At 34.7% G+C, this 23429-nt stretch overlaps 2 protein-coding genes across 2 annotated transcripts in view; one reads left to right on the forward strand and one right to left on the reverse strand.

The window, feature by feature from the left end:
- Nucleotides 1–23429, reverse strand: part of Znf804b (zinc finger protein 804B) — a 545913-nt gene that overhangs the window by 492630 nt on the left and 29854 nt on the right. The window lies entirely within an intron of this gene.
- Tex47 (testis expressed 47) lies at nucleotides 22573–23334 on the forward strand. Its single transcript, XM_047561463.1, has one exon. The coding sequence runs from the start codon at nucleotides 22573–22575 to the stop codon at nucleotides 23332–23334; it is 762 nt and encodes a 253-aa protein (XP_047417419.1).

Here is a 23429-nt window from a genome sequence, read left to right on the forward strand (position 1 = left end):
TTTATGAACACCATTTGTGGTTATTGAAAACACAAAAAACAGCTGGAAATATTGGGTAAAGTCACATAGAGACTTTAAAAACCTGGTCATTTATTTAAATAATTTATTCATTTGAATTAAAATTTCAACCACTATTAATTGTACTTGTGGACCCACTAGGCTTGATGGTGATGTGATTTTTCCAGTAGCAACTGTGACCAGGGAATGATGGTTTATTATGATTTATAAACTCACTTTACAAAAGTGATTCTTGGCATTTATACAATAGATACTTTTGTGTATTGAAAATTATGCCCTAAACCATCTTTTATAAGCCAAACTCAGAATCTCATGCCAGAACTGAGAATGACTTAGAGCTACCCATGGAGGTTTGGGCAAGGGCATGGAGGTCAGCCTTCATGATGTGGCTCTGACATTTTTAGATGATCATTTGTAGCAGTACAAGCTAAACCAAAAAGCAAAACACTTTCTGACCATTCTTGCACTGTGTGTGCACAATCTTTTCTATCCTCTGTTCTCCCTTCCATGTTGTTGGATCCAGGGCAGATACTTAGGACTATATGCACCTCAAATTATTTTTCACCTATTATCACAATCCAGTGCATGTCTCTTCATCCAACTCAGTCACCCTTTTCCTCTCCAATCTCTTTCTCTGTCCCCAATCCTCATTCAGCTCCTGGCTATGAGAACAGCAATAAGAGAAATAATCTGCTGTGCTGCTGTGGAAGCTGGAGAGTCTCCTCACTCATGTGACCACACACAAGAACAGATACCCACCCCACTCCACTTTTCCCTTAATCATGCTCCAGAACATTACAGGCATCTATTCTAGGAAATTTAAAAAGTGCAAGCCACCCAACATTCAGATCAAGCCTTGTGAAACAAATCAGAAAGAGGCAATGTTCCTGCGGGAGAAGGAGGTTATGGTTTGACTTCTCTGTTTTCAGGAGAAAACTGGCTAGATTAAATGCTGAACTTGATTCTCCTGGTGTCTCTGAAAGGTTTGCACCCACCCACCTGCTGAAACACCTGAATCCAAGTAGGCAGTGCTATTAGTAGTCACTAACAATACAGTACTAATTGTGAGCTTCCCAAAAATGGAACATCACATCTACTCCATAAGAAAATATTGATTCTAATTTTTCAGATATTTGATTTTGCAAACATATTTTAGGAATGTATTATATTGTAAAATATAGGCTCTCTCTATTCTGCAAAATGTGTTGTCAGTTATAAATCTATATGACCTCCTTAGAGCTCTTATTTCATAATTTTAAAAAATTGACAAAAATATCCTTTATGTATTGCTTCGTCCTTGCAGGAAACAATATTTGAGTAGAGCTTTCATCACAATTTAAATGATACTATTCAGTAAAATGATTTAAAACATACATAGTGTGTTCACAGTTATCTTTGAAAAGCTTCATAGGACAAACTGTACTTCCTAAACAAAATTTCAATCAGTTCTGTCCCTTGCCAAAACATGTGGGTCAATCATTTTGAAGAATCTTCAATAAATTCCCAGGCTTTCAATTAAGCAACAAAATCACAATTTCTCCTAGTCTTCAGAAGAAATTTATTGGAAGAAATTAAGTCTTTTATTTATAGATTTTTATAATGACTTTATACCTAGAAACTCATTTTCTTCATATGATTGTTGAAGGGGAAATTTTTAATGAATTTTTCCCTGTGTTTGAATATTTTTCTTTTGTATATTTTTGAAAAGTACAAGCCAAAACACATTTGTGTCTCTAGAACAAATTTAGTAAGGAAGAAACATTCAAGATGAGTACCTTCTGAGACAGAAGACAGAAGTTGGTGGGATCTATCACAGAATTTCTCCCCCAAAATGCCTCAGTTTCTCTACTCTCCATTGGAACCAAAATAAGTCAAGAGATACTAAAAGTGGGGTACACCTTCAATAGGATGTCACAATGGGCAGAGAACATAGCCAAGCATTATACTATCTCCTACTATTTACTTAAGTAATCTGTAGTTTTGTAAAAATTAACATTTAAAAGTCTGTAGAGAACCTAACACATCTAATAAATGCCAATCTCATTGTTTTTGACATGTATGTAAAGAAAAGACAGACTATACCAAGATAGACCTAACTTTCACACACATTACTTCAACATAGATGTACAGATACATGTATTACTATATTTATATGATTATATTTACATCTATTATTATAATTACTATTCCAATTTTTAGGTGATGATATGGAAGCTCAGAGACACCATGCAATGTTCCAAAATTAATGAGCACTTAGGTGACAGAGCAGAAAGTCATCCAAGGCTTCTGACCACAGGTCTAGGTTTATTCTCACCATATCCTCACCACAGAAGCCCTCAAAATGATCTAAAGTAATAAAATCTCCTGTTGGAATTTGCCAATCAGTGTATTTTCTACATTAACAATGCTTCATTCCATGTATGGAATACATGGATACAAAATACTTGTTCAGATAGAAAGAGAGAGAAAAGATTCACTGATCAGTCATACATACTAGATGTAAAATTTTAATGACTTTCACGTTTCCTAACAAATGCATTAAAATTTACTTCTGCCTGACATTAGTACAAATTTTCTTTCTAGAGAAAAATAGGCATAATTATTTATCCCCTTGCTTTTGCAATGTTTGGTTGTGCATTATTCTTTTCATTGGAATAAGCTCTGATTTCTCAACCTCCATTTTGTGCCAACTTGGATGTTTTGTGAAGAAAATGTAACCTACAGATTGTTCTCAAATATAATAACATTTTTATGAGTACTAAATTTAATAACTCATGAAGTTGACATAATGTTATGCTTTGTAGACATTTAATAAAACAGTTCTTCATCAGATGTTGCCATTTTCTTTCATCATTGCCAGGGAATGATTTTTTTTTTTCATGATTTCAAACTTTTTCTTTCTTTTGCATGCACTAAAAATTCTGTAGTTACTCCCTAAACTTTTTCTCTGGTGCCTGATAAATAAAGTGGCCTGGGCACAGTGCCAGGCACTTTACAGATCTTGTCTCATAAGATTATCTGTCCAATTTAAAAAAAAAAAAAAAAGCATGCTGGGCTAGAGATAATAGGTTACCATAGAAAAACCCCAGAATATCTATGAATAAGGAGGATGATCTCCCAGGGAATTCCTAACACACTAGCAATTTCAGTGTTCTTCTATTTGAATAATAATTGAGTTCAGGGTTCAGGGAGAGAAATTGTAGTGAAGATAAAGGATAGATTTTAAAAAAATATGAATAATTTCTTCTCCTTAAAGATGTTAATGGAAATCTTGAGTAAATGGACTTAACTTGATAAAAATATAACAATATCAGTTAATTAGTTATGACAAACATCCCTTGTTAATGTAGGATCTTAACAACAGGTAAGCTGGGCACAGGGTATACCAGAACTCTGTACTGTCTTTGAACTTTCATGTAAACCTGAAACTATTCTAAAATAAAAGTTTTCCTTTTAAAATATCATTATAATGAAAGTATTTAAAACAGAAAATAAGACACTAATAACTTTCCCTTTATCCTTTCCCTTTTTCAGAGGATTTCAGTCATAAAGTCATTAAAAGTTCTAACTGCCTATGCAAAGAGCAGTCCTTTAAGTGTTGGTGGAACCCAACCAATCAATGTCACTGAGGCTGCCACACAGAGAAAAGGTAGAACACAGCATAGGAGCCTGGGGAACCCATTGTGATAGGAAGGGCATGTGCAGGAGGAGGAAGCATAGCATGCGGAGTCGAGTCAGAGTGGGAAGAGGAGGGCATTCAAGCAAGAGGCAGGCTTGGCATGGAATGTTCAAGTGGAGTGAAGAGTTGTCCATGCAAGAGTAGCTTGGTGGGAAACATCAGAACCCAAGGAGGAAGACAAGGGCATTCACAAGTGAAATCAGTGGGTGTGGGGTGATGAAGACCAAGAGAGTGAAAGGAGTATCCACGCTTTGAGAAATGACCTGCATGGGGATTTCGGAGTTTGAGATTAAGAGGGCTCTGAAAAGTGCTAACCTAGAATGGGGTTACAGAGAACTGAGCAGGTTGCCTTGGGAGTAGGGAATACACATGTGTGTGGAAACACAGCTGAGTGAGAAGGGGGTCAGCCAGTGAGTGGAACTAGCCAGAGAAAGTGAAGGAGGGTACCTGGAAGGGATGTGAGAGCATGACCAGGTAGAGGAAAATGCCTTCAAGGGGCAGAGACAGCAACAATATTATATTGAACTGTTAAAATAAGTAAATATAATAGGGTTGATCAGAACTGGGTTTTCTTTACCAGTAAAGAAAGGAGTTATGAATATGGAAAGAGAGAAAACTGGAATATATCCTGTGGTGATGGATTTGAGTTAGAGGTATCAGCTGAACCAGTGGTTTTCAAAATACATTTACAAACAGCAAAATGAATGTATATATATATGTGAACTCTCCACTGAGAAAAACCTAGACGTAGTCTTATCTCAGTAGCAACTGGTGCCCAGAATTAGCTTTTAAATATCATCCTAACTAAAATAAAAAAAAAAACTAAGGCTCCTTGGAGAAATAGCTGGTAACAGGGTGAGGTCAGGGAAAGTACAAGATTAAACTGAAACATCTGCTGTGCCAAAAAGCAAGGGAGTATTCAAAGAAGGGTGGGGTCAGGTCAAAGGATACAGCATACATGAAAGAGCTATAGGGCTAAAGGCAGGACACTTTTGAGCCTCAAAAACTGATAGTTTAAAATTATAAAGCAGTAATGAACTAAAAGGCACCCTTATCCCACAGTCATTAAATGAATAGACTGAAAATTGTTCAAGAATGAGAGTGACACTTTTAAAATGCTTCATGAGCTAATCAGAGTGTACCACACACCACACCCCTCTAATCACCTTGCTATGCCTACATTGTGTGTGTGAACGTGACAAAGGGACTTTTCAGATGTAATTAAGTTTAGTAATCAATTGATCTGAAAAATAGGAGATTATCCCAATTGTCTGGGTGGGGATATCAGTGAGATTCCAAATGTGATTTAGCTCACTGCTCTTGGCCCTGAGTGGTAGTGATCCTGAGCGCACAGGGATTGACCAGAGGTCTTGGAGCCTTCCTTAAGTTACAGATTGTTTCCTGATAATGATATATCTAAATTACAATGAAATATGTCATATCCTAATAATAACAACATATACAATGACAATATTTCTAACTTAAAATGTAAAAGGGAAAGAACTTAACTTGAAAAAGTATACTGTTTCTAATATTTATCACAGTATATTTTTATAGCTGTGGTCCAAGTTATATTTTGCCATACTGAATTGCACAGAATAATATGGACAGTATAAGTGAGGATTACAATAAAAGAATAAAATAACATTTTATCATGTATTTGTGTGTGTTTGTGTGTGTGTGTGTGTGTGTGTGTGTTGCTGTGGATTGAACCTAGGGCCTCGTACATGTTAGGCAAGCACTCTACCACTGAACAATAGCTCCAACCCTGTTTATTTATTTTTTCAACTAAGATATTTGCAAGGCAAGTTTAATTTTCAACTGGATAACCAGAGAGCATTCCCCTAAAACCTCAGAATGAAAAACAGGTTCTGTTCAAATCTTTTCTCTTCTTTCTTCATTCAAGAATCTGACAGTCTCTTTCGTAACATGAAAGGAATGTCAGGAGAAACAAAAGTTTAAAAAAATACGATTCTCTCTGTAGGAAATAAAGAAGGAACTAACTTATTGGATGTCGGACACTACACTAGTCACTTAATATCTATTATCATGTTTTGCTCTATACAATGATTCTAAGTAGATATTGACATCAATTTCCACTTTAAAAAATTAGAAAACTGGCTAAGAAATTTTATTTGTAGCCTAAGGATTTGGCTGTTACAAAATACAGAGGTTAAATATAAACAAATTGTCTGCACACAATCCATACCATGATGTTTTCAAGGACTAGGTTGCCTAGATTGACCCTCACCATCATCTGACTGGGTGGAAAAATCAAGTGCTGTCATCATTAACCTTATTACAAGTATGTATGCAACAGAGAGAAAAACTGGTTTAAATGTTTAGTTTATATGATAAGTCTCAGGATGACAATATATTTTTCTCTGAAAATTAGAAATAAATTCCATATGAGAAAATACTTATGTAGGCCTTTTCATAAGAATTAATATGATACCTTATTCCAAGGATTCTATATTCTTTCATATATTATTTCATCTGTATACCTAATTACCAGATGCAAGTTGTTGGATCTTAGAGAACATAAAAATATATACTCTAATGTTTTTATCAGATATATGAAAACCTAATTCAATAAAAAGTTTCCCTGCTACCTTTAGTAACATGATAATAGCCAATGTCTACGAGCAGGGTGTGTAAAATATTAGAGACAAGAAATAATTATTATAAGGATTATTTCTGCTCACCTTTTCCTAAAAACAGAATCTTCAAACTTCCAGAAATGCCTTTTTTTTTTCTTTCTGAATGCTATTTAGCCTGAGAGTACATTAGCTATTAATGTCAGAGTTCAGAATAAAGCCTGGTGAGTGCAAGTTCACCATTTCTCTTCAGCATTTAAACTTTCAAGTAATTATACATATAGGACTCTTTCCAGAGTCTTAGAGCAGATGTTCTGACAGCAATTACATAACTCATTTAGCATCTTTAATAAAGAGTCCTGTAAGCAAGAAAGTATGTAAATCTATGTGGATCTGGAGACTATGTTCAGCTTACAGTCTGAAAAGGAAAGAATACAATTCAAAAAAATACTAGGTTTCTAACACACTAAAATTCTTATTTTTTCAATGCCTAGTTTTTGTTCAATATATAGTTGTTATACTGAATTCCTATAGAATAATGCGGTAGACTGGTAAAGAGAAAATAATTAATATTTAAAAAAATGAAAAAATCGGCCTTGTATAAAAATCACTGGATTAAGGGACATTATTTAGTCTAGATGTGGGAATATGATAATTAAAAACCATTTAAATATTTAACAAGCATTTTGCATGAAGAATTAAACACGTTTTTAAAATTCTACATAGGAGTCATGGGAAATGCTTGTTTTTAAGGTTTTGCAATTGAGATCTAATTCATAATACATACAATTTAACCTTTATATTGTAGTTATAAAAACATAACATAAAAATCTATCATTTTAACTGTAAAGTTCAATGGTGTAAATATTCACATTGATGTGAAAAAAGATCTCTAGATCTTTTTCAACACACAAAATTACAACTAATACCCATTAAATGACAATTTGACATTTGCCTCCCCTACAGTCCCTAGTAACCAACTTTCTATGAATTTGACTACTTTAGATACTTCAAATAAATGGAACCACACAGTATTTTTCATTTAGCATAGTGTCCTTAAGGTGTATTTGTGATATAGCATGTGACAGGATTTCCTTTCTGTTTATGGATGAATAACATTCCATTTTACATACACACCACATTTTATCAATCCATCAACGGGCATTTGTATTCTTCCATCACTTAGCAATTGTGAATAGTGCTCTGTGGACATGGATGAGCAAATATTTCTTTGAGACTTGGTTTTCAACTTTTTTGGAGATATCAAAAAGTGGGATATGATGCAAAAGTGGGATTGCCAGATCTTATGATAATTCTATTTTTAATATTTTGCAGAATTATCATATTGTTTTCTGTAGTGGTTGCATCATTTTGCAATCTCACCAATAGTGCACAAGGGTTCTGATTTTTCATATCCTTGCCAACCAGTTATTCCTTTGATTTTTATAGTAGCCTAATCGATGCAAAGTACACATTTCTTTTTAAGGTAGATGATTTCTTACTAGAAATTCTAAAGAAAACATGAAACATCCTTTGAAGAAGATAAAGATCAATTGCTTTCGGAATAGAGAAAGTTCAGTCTTGATTCATAAGAATGGGTTATTGGCTGGTTATCCAGTACCAAGTATTATGCCATGACATCCATTGATGATCAGGTAAGCAAGTCCTGATTTCAGTGACTCTGGCAAAGGCTACTGAAATAGCAGCTGCAAGATATTTTCAGCATATACAATAATGTTTTAACAAAAGGTGTTATTACGTGGTACATGATAATCAAAAAGTTCTCAAATTGCTATTTCTGACAGCCCCACAAAATAACACTGACCTATGGAAGGATCTATGCTAGATTTGGTCAGAATTAGTATAAGAGCATCTCTTACTTTAAATTCAACCATTGTTGAAAGTTAAACAAATGTCAATTTTTATTTTTTTTAAAGATATTTAAGACTTCTGAAATATCTCATTCTAATTTGTGTGGGTTTCTCAGTTGACCTATCAAGGGTTAGTAATTTTTTTCTGCTGCTTCCTCTTCCTGTAGGGTAATATGTGCCAAAAATCTTATAAACTACATAAACATAATCATTTTTTCTAAATATTTAACATCTGGAATTATCTTAATTAAATTGTGAAATGCATTAACAAATTAAGATTCAAGGATGTTCATAGAGTGTTACTAATTTTACAACAAAAGGTAATCAGTTATAAAATGCCTAAGAGATTGGTTAATAAATTAAGGTTCATCTGTACTTTATTCTAGGTAACCATTAAACATAGTGCTATTGATTTATAGTTTATGCTTTATTAATACTTTTATGCCCTTTTAATAGTTTTACACAGTCTTTCAATATATTTTATGTTCTTTTAATATTTATATATATTTTATTAACAATAAAAGGTATTCATAACATGTTACTAAGTGGTAAAAGCAATGTAGAAGCCACAATTATTACAGTGGACAAAAATATATGTGTATGTGTAACTTTATCAATGATTATCAATGATAATGTTAATAAAAACTCATTATGTATGAAACTAAACATGTATGCATACATAATTGTAACTCAGAAGTAGTCATCTCCCTGGATTATTGGAATGAAGTATTAGCTTGTTGCTTGTTTCCTAAATTTTCTGTAATGAATGTATATGACCTAAGTCATATAAAATAATAAAGAAGTGAAACTTAGCAGGAATGCATTGAAGCCATTTCTCAGGCTGGTTCATAGCTGTGTAGCCTTGATCTCAGACAGAAGTGGGCTGATTGCTGTGTTTGAAGATAGCCACCTTCTGAGAACACCTGGGCAGGAGGAGTTCACTTTTAACTAACTATGTTCTGATGCTATCTCCTCACATTTTGATAAGGGGGAAGACAAATCAATACTGTCAATAAAAAGTGTTTCTGTGTCCTTGAGAGACACTTTTATGCATAGCAAAAAACATTCATAGGTTTCCTTTAGTTAAGCTTAATTTTAAATTTAAGTTGCAAATTCAAAAACTTACCCCTAATGTTTTAGCACCTTCACAAATTATTAGTCTATGTATTTTAAAAGTTCTTTATAAAAGGATTTCAATTTAACTTTGACCTGAATTTTAAAATTTTCTTCCTTTTAAAGATTTTTTTCACAAATTGCCTGACAAATCAAACATATTAGATACATATGGAGACAGAAAGAATAGATTATATACACATGTATAAAACACTAAATGCTCCAGTAGTATAAAATGTAATAAGAAATCAATTTAAAATAACAGATCAAAATCAGTTACTCAGTTATCCATTTTGAGATGGAATTGAAAGGCCTGTTATCTAGTAAATCAGATTTTCTTACATGTTAGAAACTCTTAAAATACCAAGTATACACAGGTCTCTTCATAATATAAAAAATATTTCTGACAAAATTTAGTTCTTTTAAAAGTTTCTTCTATAAATTATAAATCTTCCAGGGCTGAAAGATGTCACTAATTTTAATATTGCCTTCTCCTTCAATTGAAGTTGTATGATCCAGGATTTCAACCATATTGCTGAATGGATTTTTGTCAGTGTCACTAAGAGTCACTGAAGCCCTATCTGCAGTCTATAAAATTCATCATTTACCAAATTTTGAGTCCATGACTCTTATAAACCTGTGTTCCAGATTGACTTATAGCCTTATCTTAGTATTAACTTAGGTTAACTTTTATCTGCTAATCCATTTAATTAAACCCAATATGTTGAATCACTGCTTTATTCAATTTTGAATTCTTTGTATATTATCCCTTTCTATTGGGACTGAAAAAGACTGTAATTAAAGCTCCTCTAAAATTGAAGACAACTTCCTAGAGTTGAGATAAGAGCTGAAGGACTGTCCCCATTCCTGGCCTGACAGATGTCAAGGGAGTGGAGATAACCTCCTGACCTGGCCTATCTGGCACAGGTAAACTAAATTTTCCTACATATATTTCCTGTTTTTTATGTTTTTTTTCTTTGTCTCATTTTATTACCTTTTATTTTTAGTTGTTGTTGTTGTTTTGAACCAAGAATTGGACTCAGGGGTGCTTAACCACTGAGCCACATACCGAGTCCTTTTCATATTTTATTTTGAGACAGGGTCTTTCTATGTTGCTTAGGACCTTGCTAAGTTGCTGAGGCTGACTTTGAATTCAGATTCCTCCTGCTTTGTCCTCCTGAGCCTCTGGGATTACAAGTTTTCACCACCCAGACCAGTTTGACTCTTCTCTTTTAAAAACTTTCCTTACTTCAGAGCCTCCAAAGATGGAAATTTTGAAACAAAAAGTTTCTTCTATCTTCCTTCAAAGCTAGGTTTGAATAAAACCTATTTGCTGACAATCTGAATATTTCTGAATATTTGTGGAGTGCATCCTAGCCCTGTCCCAAGCAGTAAAATTTATCAACCACCTGGTAATAGGGCCACAATTCATTTATCTATATATGTAAAATACTTTTGATCAGATTTTGGATATCTTTTCCAGCTTATAGTCACAATGTCTAAACTCTTTCTACTGACAAATAACTCATATACCCACATACATTTTGGAGTTATAATGTGAGAATGAGAAGGTAGCTAAACCGTAGTCAAGCCTTCAGTTTGGAGATGGGGAGGTCTTACTGCCTTCTTGGTTCCCTGCCCTCCACCCCATGTACTTGATAATATAAAAATTACTAATAAAGCCTAGGAAATAAGAGATCAATTCCACTTCTTTTCCTTCTTTCTGTCATGTTTTAAGATTCGGTTCACTTCTTTAGTTCACTTTCCAAAAGCAGGAAAGAGAGTATACATCTGAAGTGCAAGCTCACTGGCTCAGCCTTTGATTGGTGTTTTATGGGGTTCGCAGCACTGGGGTTCCCAGGCAGCCCTTTGCCCTACAGCCTGCATTTACCTCATATCCAGAGAGGGGTATAGCTTATTAAAGCCCTTTTCACTTCAGTTGTAGGAATTCCATTGACTGGAGCACTTAATAGTGAAGGAGAAAAATTAGTACCTCATATTTAGAACTAAAAGGTAAAACAAACCAAATTGTACTCAAGGATTTCTTTTCAGAACAATTCTTTGCTGATTCTCAGTCCCAAAACAATACTGAAAAATCAGAAAAGCAGTCCATAATCTTACAGAAGAGTTACAGTTCATACTGCATAGCTCTCACCAATAAAACAAAGCTGCAGTTTTATCTGTGCTATGAATAAAAAGACATTGATATCCAGCACCAGGATGATCATCTGCCTGCTCAGAAAAAAATGATTAATTTAAGATAAATAGATGCTGACTTCAGACACACTGATTACATTTCCTAGGTACTGCTTCAGGAATACTCCCTCTACTTGGAGGTTATAAAGTATTCAGAGGGACTATTCTTTTCACTCTCCTAACACAAAGCAGTAGAGATTTAATCTAGCTCCTCTGTACGAGATGGTTGAATTGTATTTCAGTTTACCATCATCCTAGCAATACAAAATTCATCCTTTTTAATTTTACTTTTTATAACTTAAACTTTTTATTCCTTTTATTACTCATCTTTACATATCATCATAGAAAAATTGCTTAACTATAAAATATGACACTAAAATTATTCATCTTAAGACAAGTAAGTCAAAATAGAGAACAGCAATCATAGACAATAATTTTTTTCCGAGTTTCAAAGCATGACCATGCTTTACTTTTCCCTGTAAAGACTATATTTCTCCTAAAGATTATTTTCTTTAAAAATACCAGTTAAAAGTGTGAAGCTGTCGTCAGTCAAAGAAGATATTGATTCTTTATATTTTAAGTCACAAAGAAAACAGTTTTTTGAAGGCAGCAAAGACATGCATGCAGTCAAAGACATGAACTTGGATCCAATATAATGAAAACATGACCAAGAAGAATTTCCCTTTTTTATGAGGCATAGGGCTTAAAGAATGACCTTATAAAAAAATGTAAAAGTAGCTGGTTCTCAAATATATCACTAGAGGCAAGTTTCTAACATCTAAGGCTGAGTCACTGAATGCAGATCACACCATTGGCCTCCACCTCCACAAACTCATTAAATGTTATCTCCCACAACAAGCCTGGGAATCCAAAATGGACCTTCAGTTTGGTCAAGAGTCAAAGTTTAAAGTGTGTTTTCTTTTACTATTATGCTGGCTTATAACAAAAAACATCCAGGTATTCTCTTCCTCTCTCCTATTCTCCCATCCCCTCTGTTCCCCTCTGTTCCCCTCCTCCCTCTCTCTCTCTCTCTCTCTCTCTCTCTCTCTCTCTCTCTCTCTCTCTCACACACACACACACACACACACACACACACACACACACACAATTAAATGGAATAAATTTCGGATATAAGTCCATAGTAAATAGGGGCATGATTTTGAGAAATAGATAAGAAATTTATCCCATGGATCCTATGTATTTCTCTACTTATAAAAGGATTCCATAAAACTGCCAGCTATGAAATCAATTTTATATTTTACAATATAAGTATTTTTTATTTTAAAATATAAATATGTTTAGGATAAAAACGATTACGTTTCCAATCCATCCATAAACACAAGTGTGTTCTCTCTCAAAACCAAGCTATTCTTAATGTCAACCATAATCATAAATAAATATAATCACAGCAAGTATGATCAATACTCAAGTTCTTTAGCTGAATGAGTTGATAATTTTAAGGCATGGGTGGTCTGAATGATTTTAGACCCTGAAACTTATTATATATGATTTTAAAAATGTTGCTTTTGTACTGATACTTTTATTCACTTGTATGATTATGAATTTCACATTTTCTGGATACATCAGAAAGAGAAAACAGAAGTTATATAGCCAATTGAAAAATGAAAAGTTCAAAAATATAAAAGATTTGCATAGAAATCATAATTTTTTCTACTAACTAGGTCATTGGGTTAGGACTTCAGACCTTTATTTCATTCAGTCACTAGCCTACAAAAATGCGGTACTTTAAACCATCCCCCACAAGGTTAAAAGGAGCACAAAATGTTTATCCATATTTTGACACACAAAGGCACATCCAGCCTAAGATATCTTTCCTGGAAACCCCTCGAAAAGGTATACATATTGAAATGGATTTTATGAGAGGTACCTGCTATTGAGACAAGGAGCTACAGTGATGGATGAAGCATAGGCCTGATAGACATTCATGCAACCTTAGCATATACCAGCAGTGAAAGATGATGAAGGACAGAAGCCCCTTCCTGCACTCTGATGTCACTGTAGACCCCTGGGAAGGCCTCCTCCTAAAGGAAGAAGTTCCCACCTCAAACATACTCTACTTCACAATCCTATTATGTTTTTGCCAAATATACTATACAAAATGGATTGTACCTTACAAGTGTACATATTAAAACAGTGAAATGTACTACCTCATGAGGTTCCTACATGTCCATAGCTGCTAGTGTTGTTGGGCAAAATTTTTGAATAAGTATGAAGTATGCAGTTTCCCTGAATTAGAATGGGCAAAAGGCGTTTTAAATTTAGTGTAGGCAAGAAGAGTTGCAGGATAATGAAGTTTTGTTGGATAAACTTTTCAAGAAATCCTTCAGTACCTAGGACACAGTCAATCTTTAAAAATATTTGTTGTTTGTACTGTGTTGTTGTTCTATTTACATGAAATAAGTTGATATGAATATTTAGATCTTGATAAGTACTACTCTCACTTAGAAAAGGAACACTTTTAAGTTATAAATTCTAACTTAAATTCTCATTGCATATATGGGATAGAATACTTTAGTAGTTATTTCTGACTATTAGATTTCTGCCTTCCCAAATACCTTGAATATAGTTCTTAAACTAGTCACCATTAAACATAGAACCCTCATAAACTACTTCCCTACTCAACACATTTAACGGTTCTCTTGAGCATTACAAAATCCAGACTCCTATCACTAGTTTTTGAATAGCTCAGACACCAGTTTAGTCACAAAAACATCTACCAAATATCCTGAAAAGTACTCTAGTGAGAGAAATCATTTCATTGTTTTAGTATTTCACGTCAATATGCTTTTGTCACGTTTGCCTTAAGGTAAGGAACTTGAGAACAATAATATCACTGAGCCTTTTCATGCCATGTTTTCCTTAACCGCAAAGGAAATAGGTTATATCGGTGTTAAGCTCCCTTCCAAATCTAACTTCCACCAGTTCAGTTTTCTCCATCTCATGTAACAGTCGATCAAAGTTAAGCCACAAGCAAGCACTAAAATGGATATTTATTTATTGATGTGTTTTAGCAAAATAAATTGTATCGACCAGAGTAGATATTTGTATTGAAGTTGTGAAGATATTACTTCAAATATAATCACTTTTGTATATGTAAAGCAACCTTGCTATGACTCAGAGATTTTAAATCATGGAAAACTAAGATTTGTTGTGTATCTGTCACATGATAACGTGCACTAAGGGTGTTAGTGAGTCCAATCTTACAGCTCTTCTGACTGCCGCACAAGCAGAAAATGAACCAAAAGAAAGGAAAAGTAACATAATCTAGAGTTTAGTGTTATTTTTAGTCTGCAAAATATCTGCATAGTAGACATGATCTTGAAATGTTTTTTTAAAGTATACAATACAGCATTCCATTTTCAGACTCCTCTTTCTCAGCTAGATACAATAGCAACTTAGAAAAAAAAAAACAGCATGCTAGTTTTTAATAAAGAAAAACCTAGGATCACTGTAGTGTAATTACGGTATAATCTTCCTCCTCTACAATTTACTATCAGAGTGCTTTCATACTTCTTACTGCCAAATGTTTTGGAGAAGCAGTCTACTCTCTGACCACTTATTCTACATTGACTCACTTAACAATTGCAACTTGGTTCCCTTTGTGTATTTTACTGAATCTACTTTTAAGTTATCCAGGAAACTTGAAATTGGCAATATTATTAAAAAGCCACTCAATCCTCAAGTTTTTTACCCTTTTAGAATGTTACCACAGCCACCCTTTTTGTTCTGTGTTGACCTTCATGACCCTGTGTTTTCTTCATTCTCTACCTATCTTTGATCAGCTGTTTCCTCTTTCCTGGACTCTTATTTTCCTATTCATTAAAATTAGGTGTTCTACAAGAGGCATTTCCCCACCACCTACCTTCCTTTTGCTATCTCATGACCATGGTTGTTCCCACGGTTTCATTTACTTCCCTCAGTATAGAAGACTACAACAGTTGCATCCCAAAACCAGATTTCTCCTGATATCCAGATTCTCAGTTGCATTTATACCTATTAATTGATCATTATTACAACGTTTCTTCCTAAATGGGTCCTTCTCCTGTATTCTCCTTCTGCTTTTTTTAATTTTAGTCCTCTTAGTGATGAATTTTTCAAACCTTGAGTAATCTCTAAATCCTTGCATACCTCACCACCCACATCCTGTTGATCAAATTTGTCTACCTTATTGATAGCCTCAGTCTTCACCACTACCTTAATTCAAACTCAAACTGTTCAGTTAGGCTAAGATCATTAAGACACACATTTTTCTCAGTCATATGCAAAATTTTATGGACTGAGATCCCTGGATTGTGTCTTGATAACTGTTGCACCTTCCACATTTGTGTGCTTCCTGTCTTGCTTCTTCATCAGCAGGCCCAGATTTTCCTGAGTGGTGTTCTTTCTCATTTGACCTGGTCCATGATCCATTTATTTATTTATTTATTTTTTGCACGTTCTACCCATTGGAAGGCTCTCAAGCTATACTAACCCAGACTCACAAATGGTACAAATGAAATCACCTTTACCAAACCAATGCAATTTTTTTTATCTTTAACTTTTTTCTGAATAGAGCATAACTCTTAGAAAATTTAGAAAACACAAACAATTACCTCCAAATCTACCAGTGTTAAATTTGGCTATATTTCCTTCTACCCTGGTTTCTATTCCCTTTTTAAATAAAATTGGGATCACATGTTATATTTAATTTTGCATATTATTTGCTTAATGGGATAATTTTTCTATGCTTTTAAAATACTTTCAAAAGTAATTCTACAATATTCTATAATGAATAGATCTACTAATTTTTTCAAAGTCCTCCTATAATTCCTGTAATAGCCATCTTTACAACATTTTAGTCACTTCATTTATTATTCATAGGTACCTAAGAAGCATTACTAAGTAAAAACACAGAAAATTCTTAAGCTCATGATTTGTATTGTCAAGTTGTTTCCCAGAAGAGTCAATTTACTCTTCAACTGGCATGATATAAGAGTACTTACTCATTTGCCAACTGCAAAATTTGTAAAAGGGTTCTGGGTGCTTCTATTTTCTATCCTCAATTCCTCTGCTCTTCATAGGCAACTTCCAAAACAGTCATAAGTGCTCAAGAAATTCTAGTGATTCACTGCTACCCAGAGCGTAAAATTCAAACCTCTGAGTATGGTGTTTGAGTTCTCCACAAACTTCTTCTAACTTGCTTTTTTTCCCTTTTCCATTTCTCCCCTCACTTAACCTGTAGCCTAGACCGGGAGTTCTACCCTTGGATACACATAGAATCACCTGGAGAAGTCTTAACAAATTCATGCCCTAGGGTTCCATTCCAGACTAATTAAATAAAACTAGGAACCTGCTTTTTAAAAAAACTCTCTACCAGATGATGCTAATAGACAGGCAGGGTTTAGATCATTAAAAGTTAATCTCTTCTTCCTTAAAGTGAGATAGGTTGGGAGATGGAAGAATAGCTCTCACATATGCAAATTCATGACTGTTAGCTTTCTATTACTGTCACAAAACAACCAAGATAATCACCTTATAAGGAAAAGGTTTATTTTGACTTACAGTTTTGGAAGTTTCTCTTAATGGCTGATTGGTCAAATTGCTCTGGTGCTTATGAGGCAGCACATGAGGGAGTAAGTTGTACCTCATGGTAGTCAGGAAGCAAAGAGAAGTAGCAGAGAGGCTGGGATCTAATATCCTCCTCAAGGCCATGCCCCCATGACCAGAACCCCCCATAGGCCCCACCTCTTTAAGGTCCCACTACCTTCCAGTAACATCAGGGACTGGGAACGATCCTTTAACACATGAGTTTTTGAGGCATATTTCAGATTCAAACTATAAAATGGAGCTCACTTTAGGTTTACTAAATTCAGACATTTTAAGGCTAGAGGGAATCTGCAGTTTGACAAGTCTGAAGAATCTCTGACTTGAGAATTATTGCTGTAGCCAAAACAGATTATTGTCATTTTCTCAGTCAAGTGCCACAGTCCCCAGCTTTGTGACATATTGCCTTCCGATCTTCATGCTTCAAGTACACACTGTCTGCTTCTGGGCTTCCCTGATCTCCGTTGTTGCCCCCACCCCAAAACACACATCATTCTCCTCCTCCTTATCATCATCATCTGGGTTTTAATGCCTAGTTTAATGTTCATCTTTCCCGTCAGGTTTAATTATTCCATCATGGTGCTATCAGTGTTGGTTGCTTTGATCTTTACTATGGTATTTCTCTTCAGTCTATACTGAACGTAGTCATGGGAAACTCAAATCCACTACCAGAATTGAAGTTGTAATGTGCAGATCCAAGATCTGAGTTACAAAGAATATCTCTGGTGGTTAGCACATTTTATACAAATAGCAGACACGTGTTAAATATTTAAAGAATCATTGAATACTTATTTTAATAAGTGTTCCTAACTTGTGTTATCCTTGACAAATAATTACCAAACACTGTTCCATGACGCTTCTGGTAAAGAGAGTCAGTGCTAAAGAAAGTAATCTAGCTTTCTTTAATGATAAACCTTTAAATATCTAGTGATATTTAACCAATATGGTAACCAATTCACTCTGGTACGCTATGCTAAGTCAAGTATATTTTGTCTACTTCAGTTTATTGTATGTGAAAGACTATCCAAATAGCCATTTACATGAACCATAAATTCTCTTAGGCTGATCATTTAGATCTGTTGAAACACAGAATGAAGTTAAAGGAAGTGATATAGGGTGTTCTTTTTCTCTAGTGCATAAGCACAGGTGAAACATTAAAGTGCATCCAGTATTCTAGGTGGAAACAAGTTCAGTATGCTACAATCTGACAGTCCAAAGGAATGAATTCAGAAAGCTTTCACAAAGCCACTCCCCAGCCCCATTCCTCTGAAGGCCATCCTCCTTTGAGAGCTCTTTCCCTAAGCTTCCCAAGAAACCCAGCTGCTGCTTCCACCTTAATGTTTCTAAAGCACTGAACATCATTTAAATGGTATCTAATTTTTTCCTGCACTCTTTCAAGAGAATCTGATTTCTGGCTATTTCATCACCCCTATCTAACTCTTAGCTCCTGAGTTTAGGAACCCAATGTTTTCATGTTTGCATTTTATAGTGACGATATTACCTGGCACACCAATGAGTCTGAGATCAATGAGTAGCTAATGACAGTAGATGGATTTGGTTGGATTGCAGAAATGATGTAGGAGTATTCCTTTAAATTTACTTTATTCAAACCATAACTATCCCCACATTCAGTGGAATGATCATGCAATAGATGAGGGATGGATAACCCTGTGATTATGGGTAGGCAAAGAGGATCATTTTCTCCCTTTTTACTCAGGCAAACAGACTAGAAAGGCTGATGAGAGCAAATTTGAATTGTATACAAAGTACTAAATTACTCGATGAGTTAGTTTCCTCCTTTATAAATTGTGAACAAATATCCTTTTACCTTATAGGGTTGTTGGGAAGATTGATTTAGTGCATATAAAACTATCTAGTGCATGCTACATGGTGATACTTATCAACTGGCATTTGGTCATTTTAATTTTAATCCTTTCTAAATGTCCTGTCTGGTTTACAATGACAAAAGAACATTGAGAATTTATTTATCCAGGAACATTTGATTCTGGACAACAAAACAATAAAAAAACGTAGGGAACAGTAAAGTACACTGTTTGGTAAGTATATTCTGTGTATGAGTGTGAAATAAGTTGAGTAACAAGGAGGATAGGTGAATGATTGAAAAAGGGTCAGCATCATAAGTTCCTATTCAGTTCTGTGACTTATAAGAGGTTTAAACTTGAACTTGTATAGCTACTCTTAACAAATCACTGTGGGGGAGTAACATAAATGCCTCTTTATCCAGATCAATAGATAGAAGAGTTCTATCTGAGTCACCGTCTAAGTGTAAGTAAATGGCCCTTAATATATAAAACACAAGAACTGTTGTACCTGAGAACTCAAATACCAACTAGACAGTTGAAAGAAGAATGTGCAACTTTAGTTATACATGCCAATTAGTCAAAAACTATCCAAACTGTTTTTTGGATAGTTTTTGTTATAACTGAATGTTATTTCTTTTTCTTTTGAGGGGGTACTGGGTTTGAACCCAGGGATGCTTTACCACTGAGCTACATTCCCAGCCTTTATTTTTTATTTTGAGACAAGATCTTTTTAAGTTGCTGAGGATGGCCTTAAACTTGGTATCCTCCTGCTTCAGCCTCCTGAGTTGCCGAAATTACAGGTGTGTGCCACTACACCCACCATTATTTCTAGTCTTATCTGGTCACAAACTTTACTCTTGACACTCGGTAGTGTGACTGATGAAAGTCAAGAATACAAGAGAAAAGTTGCTTCAACCTTTCAGATATCCATTTGGCAATTGTGAAGGAAATAACCAAACAACAAAAGAATGCAAGGAGAAATGGGAAAATATTTTGGAAAAATAGAATAAAGATGTATCCATTCTCATTTACCCTTTTTGGAATATGAGTATAATCAGAAGAAAATATACAAATGAAGTCAACAGAAATTTGAGGCAGTAAAGTACATCCTGTAGTCAACCTTATCTTGAAGGATAGTCCTTGGCTAAGTTTGAAAGGAAATTGTACTATGTATAAAGAATATCTTATAACAAGGGAGAATCTTACCTATATTTGAAGGATTGATTTGAGTTTGTGCATCCAAAAGTGGACTTTGGGGAACAATGTCCTGTAAATGTTTCTGCTGACTTTGATCAGCATCAGTTTGAAGTATGTGGACATGGTGAAGGGAGATGCTCCCTCTCTTGCTATTCTATGGAGGAGAAGTAGTGTCAAGAATTTTGTAAAATTAGTATACTTTTCTTTATCAAGCAAATGAGTTTCATACTTCTGACTGAATTGGGGGGGTAGAGAAATATTGAGGGTAGAAAAACTTTATGATGATCCAAATGAAGAGCTGAGACTATGATGGAGGTATAAAAATCCAGAATCCAAAATGCATTTCAAAGAGAATGATCTTGGGGATAACTTTTAGGAAACATGAGAAGAACAGATCAAGGATTTTGTCCTGAACACTAAGAGCGGGGGAAAAATAGTTAATCCAGATACTACTAGGGTATTTGTAAAAAGAAACAATTAATAAGGAAAATAATAGAATATTGGAATTTTAAATTCAAAAGAATAGAGTTACACCTAAGAAAAGAAGAGTTAAAAATAAAAGAAATGTGACTGGAGATAATTTAGGAGTCTTCTAGAAATAGAAGATTCTGGAATAGGCTCAGTTTTCTGTCTTTGTCAACCCCAACCAACTAGTTATGTCTTCCTTGAATCTTTAGATTGAAGAGTCTCAATCCACAGCTGAGCTCAGTAGGAAAGCTCAGTGATCAATCAACATTGTGGATCATGAAACATAGAGGCAAGAGTGGCAACAAGAACTACCCAAATACCCTTACAAAAGGAAGTATCAGTGATGCTGAACTAAGAGCAAGGAAGTAGAGTGGAATACACATATGAGTACAGAACCTCACTATTGCCCACAGCTAGATGTGAAAAGGAATAGGGCTACACCAATATTCAGGGCAGTACAGTGTCGTGGGAGAGAAGATCATAATAGAGATTGTGATCAACAGGGGAGCATTTTGTAAAGTTGAAAGACTGGGAATGACAACAATCCCAACACGAGGCAGTGACAAGGTTAACAACTTTGGAAAGATTGTGTTGTTTCAGGAAATGATGAAGTCAGGAATTATAGTTGATTTTTATGTATCACACAATTAAAGAATATTAAATCACTCTCAGCCTCCACTTCGGGAATAATTTATCACTGTACATTATTAAAATCTAATCATTAGTTTCAATAACACAGGCTCATGAGAAAAAAGCACTCTAAGTTTTAATTTTTTTAATTAAGTAAGAGTGATTTCTAACCTTGTTGCTTTGAAGTTGTTATTTAGAGGTTGTGTGAATATAATGTTTAGAGATGATATTATTAATTTTTATTCTAAAAATTAACTTAAAATCACATTAAATTAAGGAACCCAAATGCATTGTTGAACTTTCTTCTAACAGATTCACCATCACAGAGATCCAGATATGTGTTATTTTAGTATTTAATTAGTACAACAGATAAACTCTACAACCATATTTTTATTTACCAAAATGAAAAAGAAGAAAAAGTCAGGTCTACCATCTCTGACTTACAAATGCACCTGGCTAACAAAAGTCATTTGGACAAAGAAGCCCTCACTTCCCCTACAGTGACATCCAGGTGTCGGTTGGCATGCTATCATTAAATAGTGAAATGGGACTTGCAGTGCACCATGGCCCTTTAATTCCTCTGGCATTCCGACTCATTAATGCCCTGTGGAAGTCAGAACCCAGGACAGCTGAGAGAACCAGAGCACTGGCAGTTGGTAGCATGATGGAGGACAAGCCAGCAGGATCTGGGGCAGGTATGTGCCAGAGCACTTGAAAGAAGGAAGAAATATTAAGTTTACCTCGGGGAGCAGGGAATTTCTAAGGTTAAGTTAAAGTAGCAAAATAATTTTATTTAAACCTTAAGAATGACAACAAAGAAGAGTAGTTTTATTGTTAGGAGAAGAAACAGTATCAACACTCATTACTTGAAAAGTGTATCATTTTTATCTAAGCAACATTTAACTTTTAGTGTCCCAAGTAAATGTTAAATAAGTTAACTTGGACTTAGATGCTCCAGATTTTTTTTTTTTTTTTTTGGTTAAATTTATAAAAGAAATTGGAAGAATTATTGTAAGTATACCATTTTTTTTAATTGACCAAAAAAAAAAAAAAAAAAAAAACACAATGTGTAATCACCATTACATTTGTAAAATTTTCTTCTTAGGATATATAATAGCTCTTTCATTGCAAACTTAAAACCAGTCTCTAAAGTGTAAGTCTCGTTTTGACATTTCTTTCATTTCAAAGACATTCTTAATTGATGGCACTGGGAAGGAATTTTTCTATCCTGTAACATTTGAAAAACTGTTACTCTTTTTCTATTTTTGTCAGAAGAAATAAAAATAAGAGTTCATCACTAAAGATGTATCCTGATGAGGTAACTACTGTGATAAAGTAAAATTTGAAATCATCTAGAAGAATAAATAGAATTCATCATGGCCAGCACAGGCCATCATCCGAAGAGCAGCAAAAAGACTTTACCACTGCAATCTCTTCTAATGCCACAAGTACCCCGCAATAATTATTTGCACCTTCAGGAAGAGAAACAAAGACTACAGCTAAAGAAATTTCTCCTCCATAGGATGTTTCTTGTGGCCAACACACAAGCAAACCTGGAGAAAAAGGAAATTGCTGAATACTACGAACAAGTATTTCAGTCAATTTTAAAGCGTCACCTAGGAGAAGCAGTGACAGGATTGTTGCTCGTCTACCCCACTTCCATTCTGCATATCCTGGAGTCTTCCAGTGGCACTCTCTACCAAATTCTCTTAGATTATCTAGACCATGAAAGAAAAGAAACAGAATATTTGGTTCACAACATGAAAATTATTGTCATTTCTCATAACATCCCAACGAGGCTCTTCATGCAATGGCATGTTTCGGTCATCAGAGTGCCAGTTATGTATCTTGATGATGTGACACAGTCTCAGTCCCTAAATGAGATCATTACAGATTTTCTCACCCAGACTCATAAACTAGCACTTCACCTTTTTAAGACTGTGAAAGCAGGAGCTAAGGGACCAGGTGATAATTTGCACCAAGTTGCACCTGACTTACTCCTTCCAGAACAAATCATAAAGTACCTGTTGAAATGTGAACAATTTATGGACCCGGTAACATTCATGAACATGTATAATAAACCAATACACATCACAATGGATGCTGAGGTGGTCTGGCCTGCTCCTTCCCGTTTCTAGGGCTAAGAGACATGATGTGGTCTGATCTCTTAAGGAAGTTGAGCTACTTTAAATAAAGGGAAAACTATTTCTACAGTTACTTTCCTCTATTTTAA

Source organism: Sciurus carolinensis, chromosome 8 (assembly GCF_902686445.1).
Source record: "Sciurus carolinensis chromosome 8, mSciCar1.2, whole genome shotgun sequence".
NCBI classification, from domain to species: domain Eukaryota; kingdom Metazoa; phylum Chordata; class Mammalia; order Rodentia; family Sciuridae; genus Sciurus; species Sciurus carolinensis.

Coding starts and splice junctions, on each gene's coding strand:
- Tex47 (XM_047561463.1), top strand. CDS start 22,573: ATGGCCAGCACAGGCCATCATCCGAAGAGCAGCAAAAAGACTTTACCA.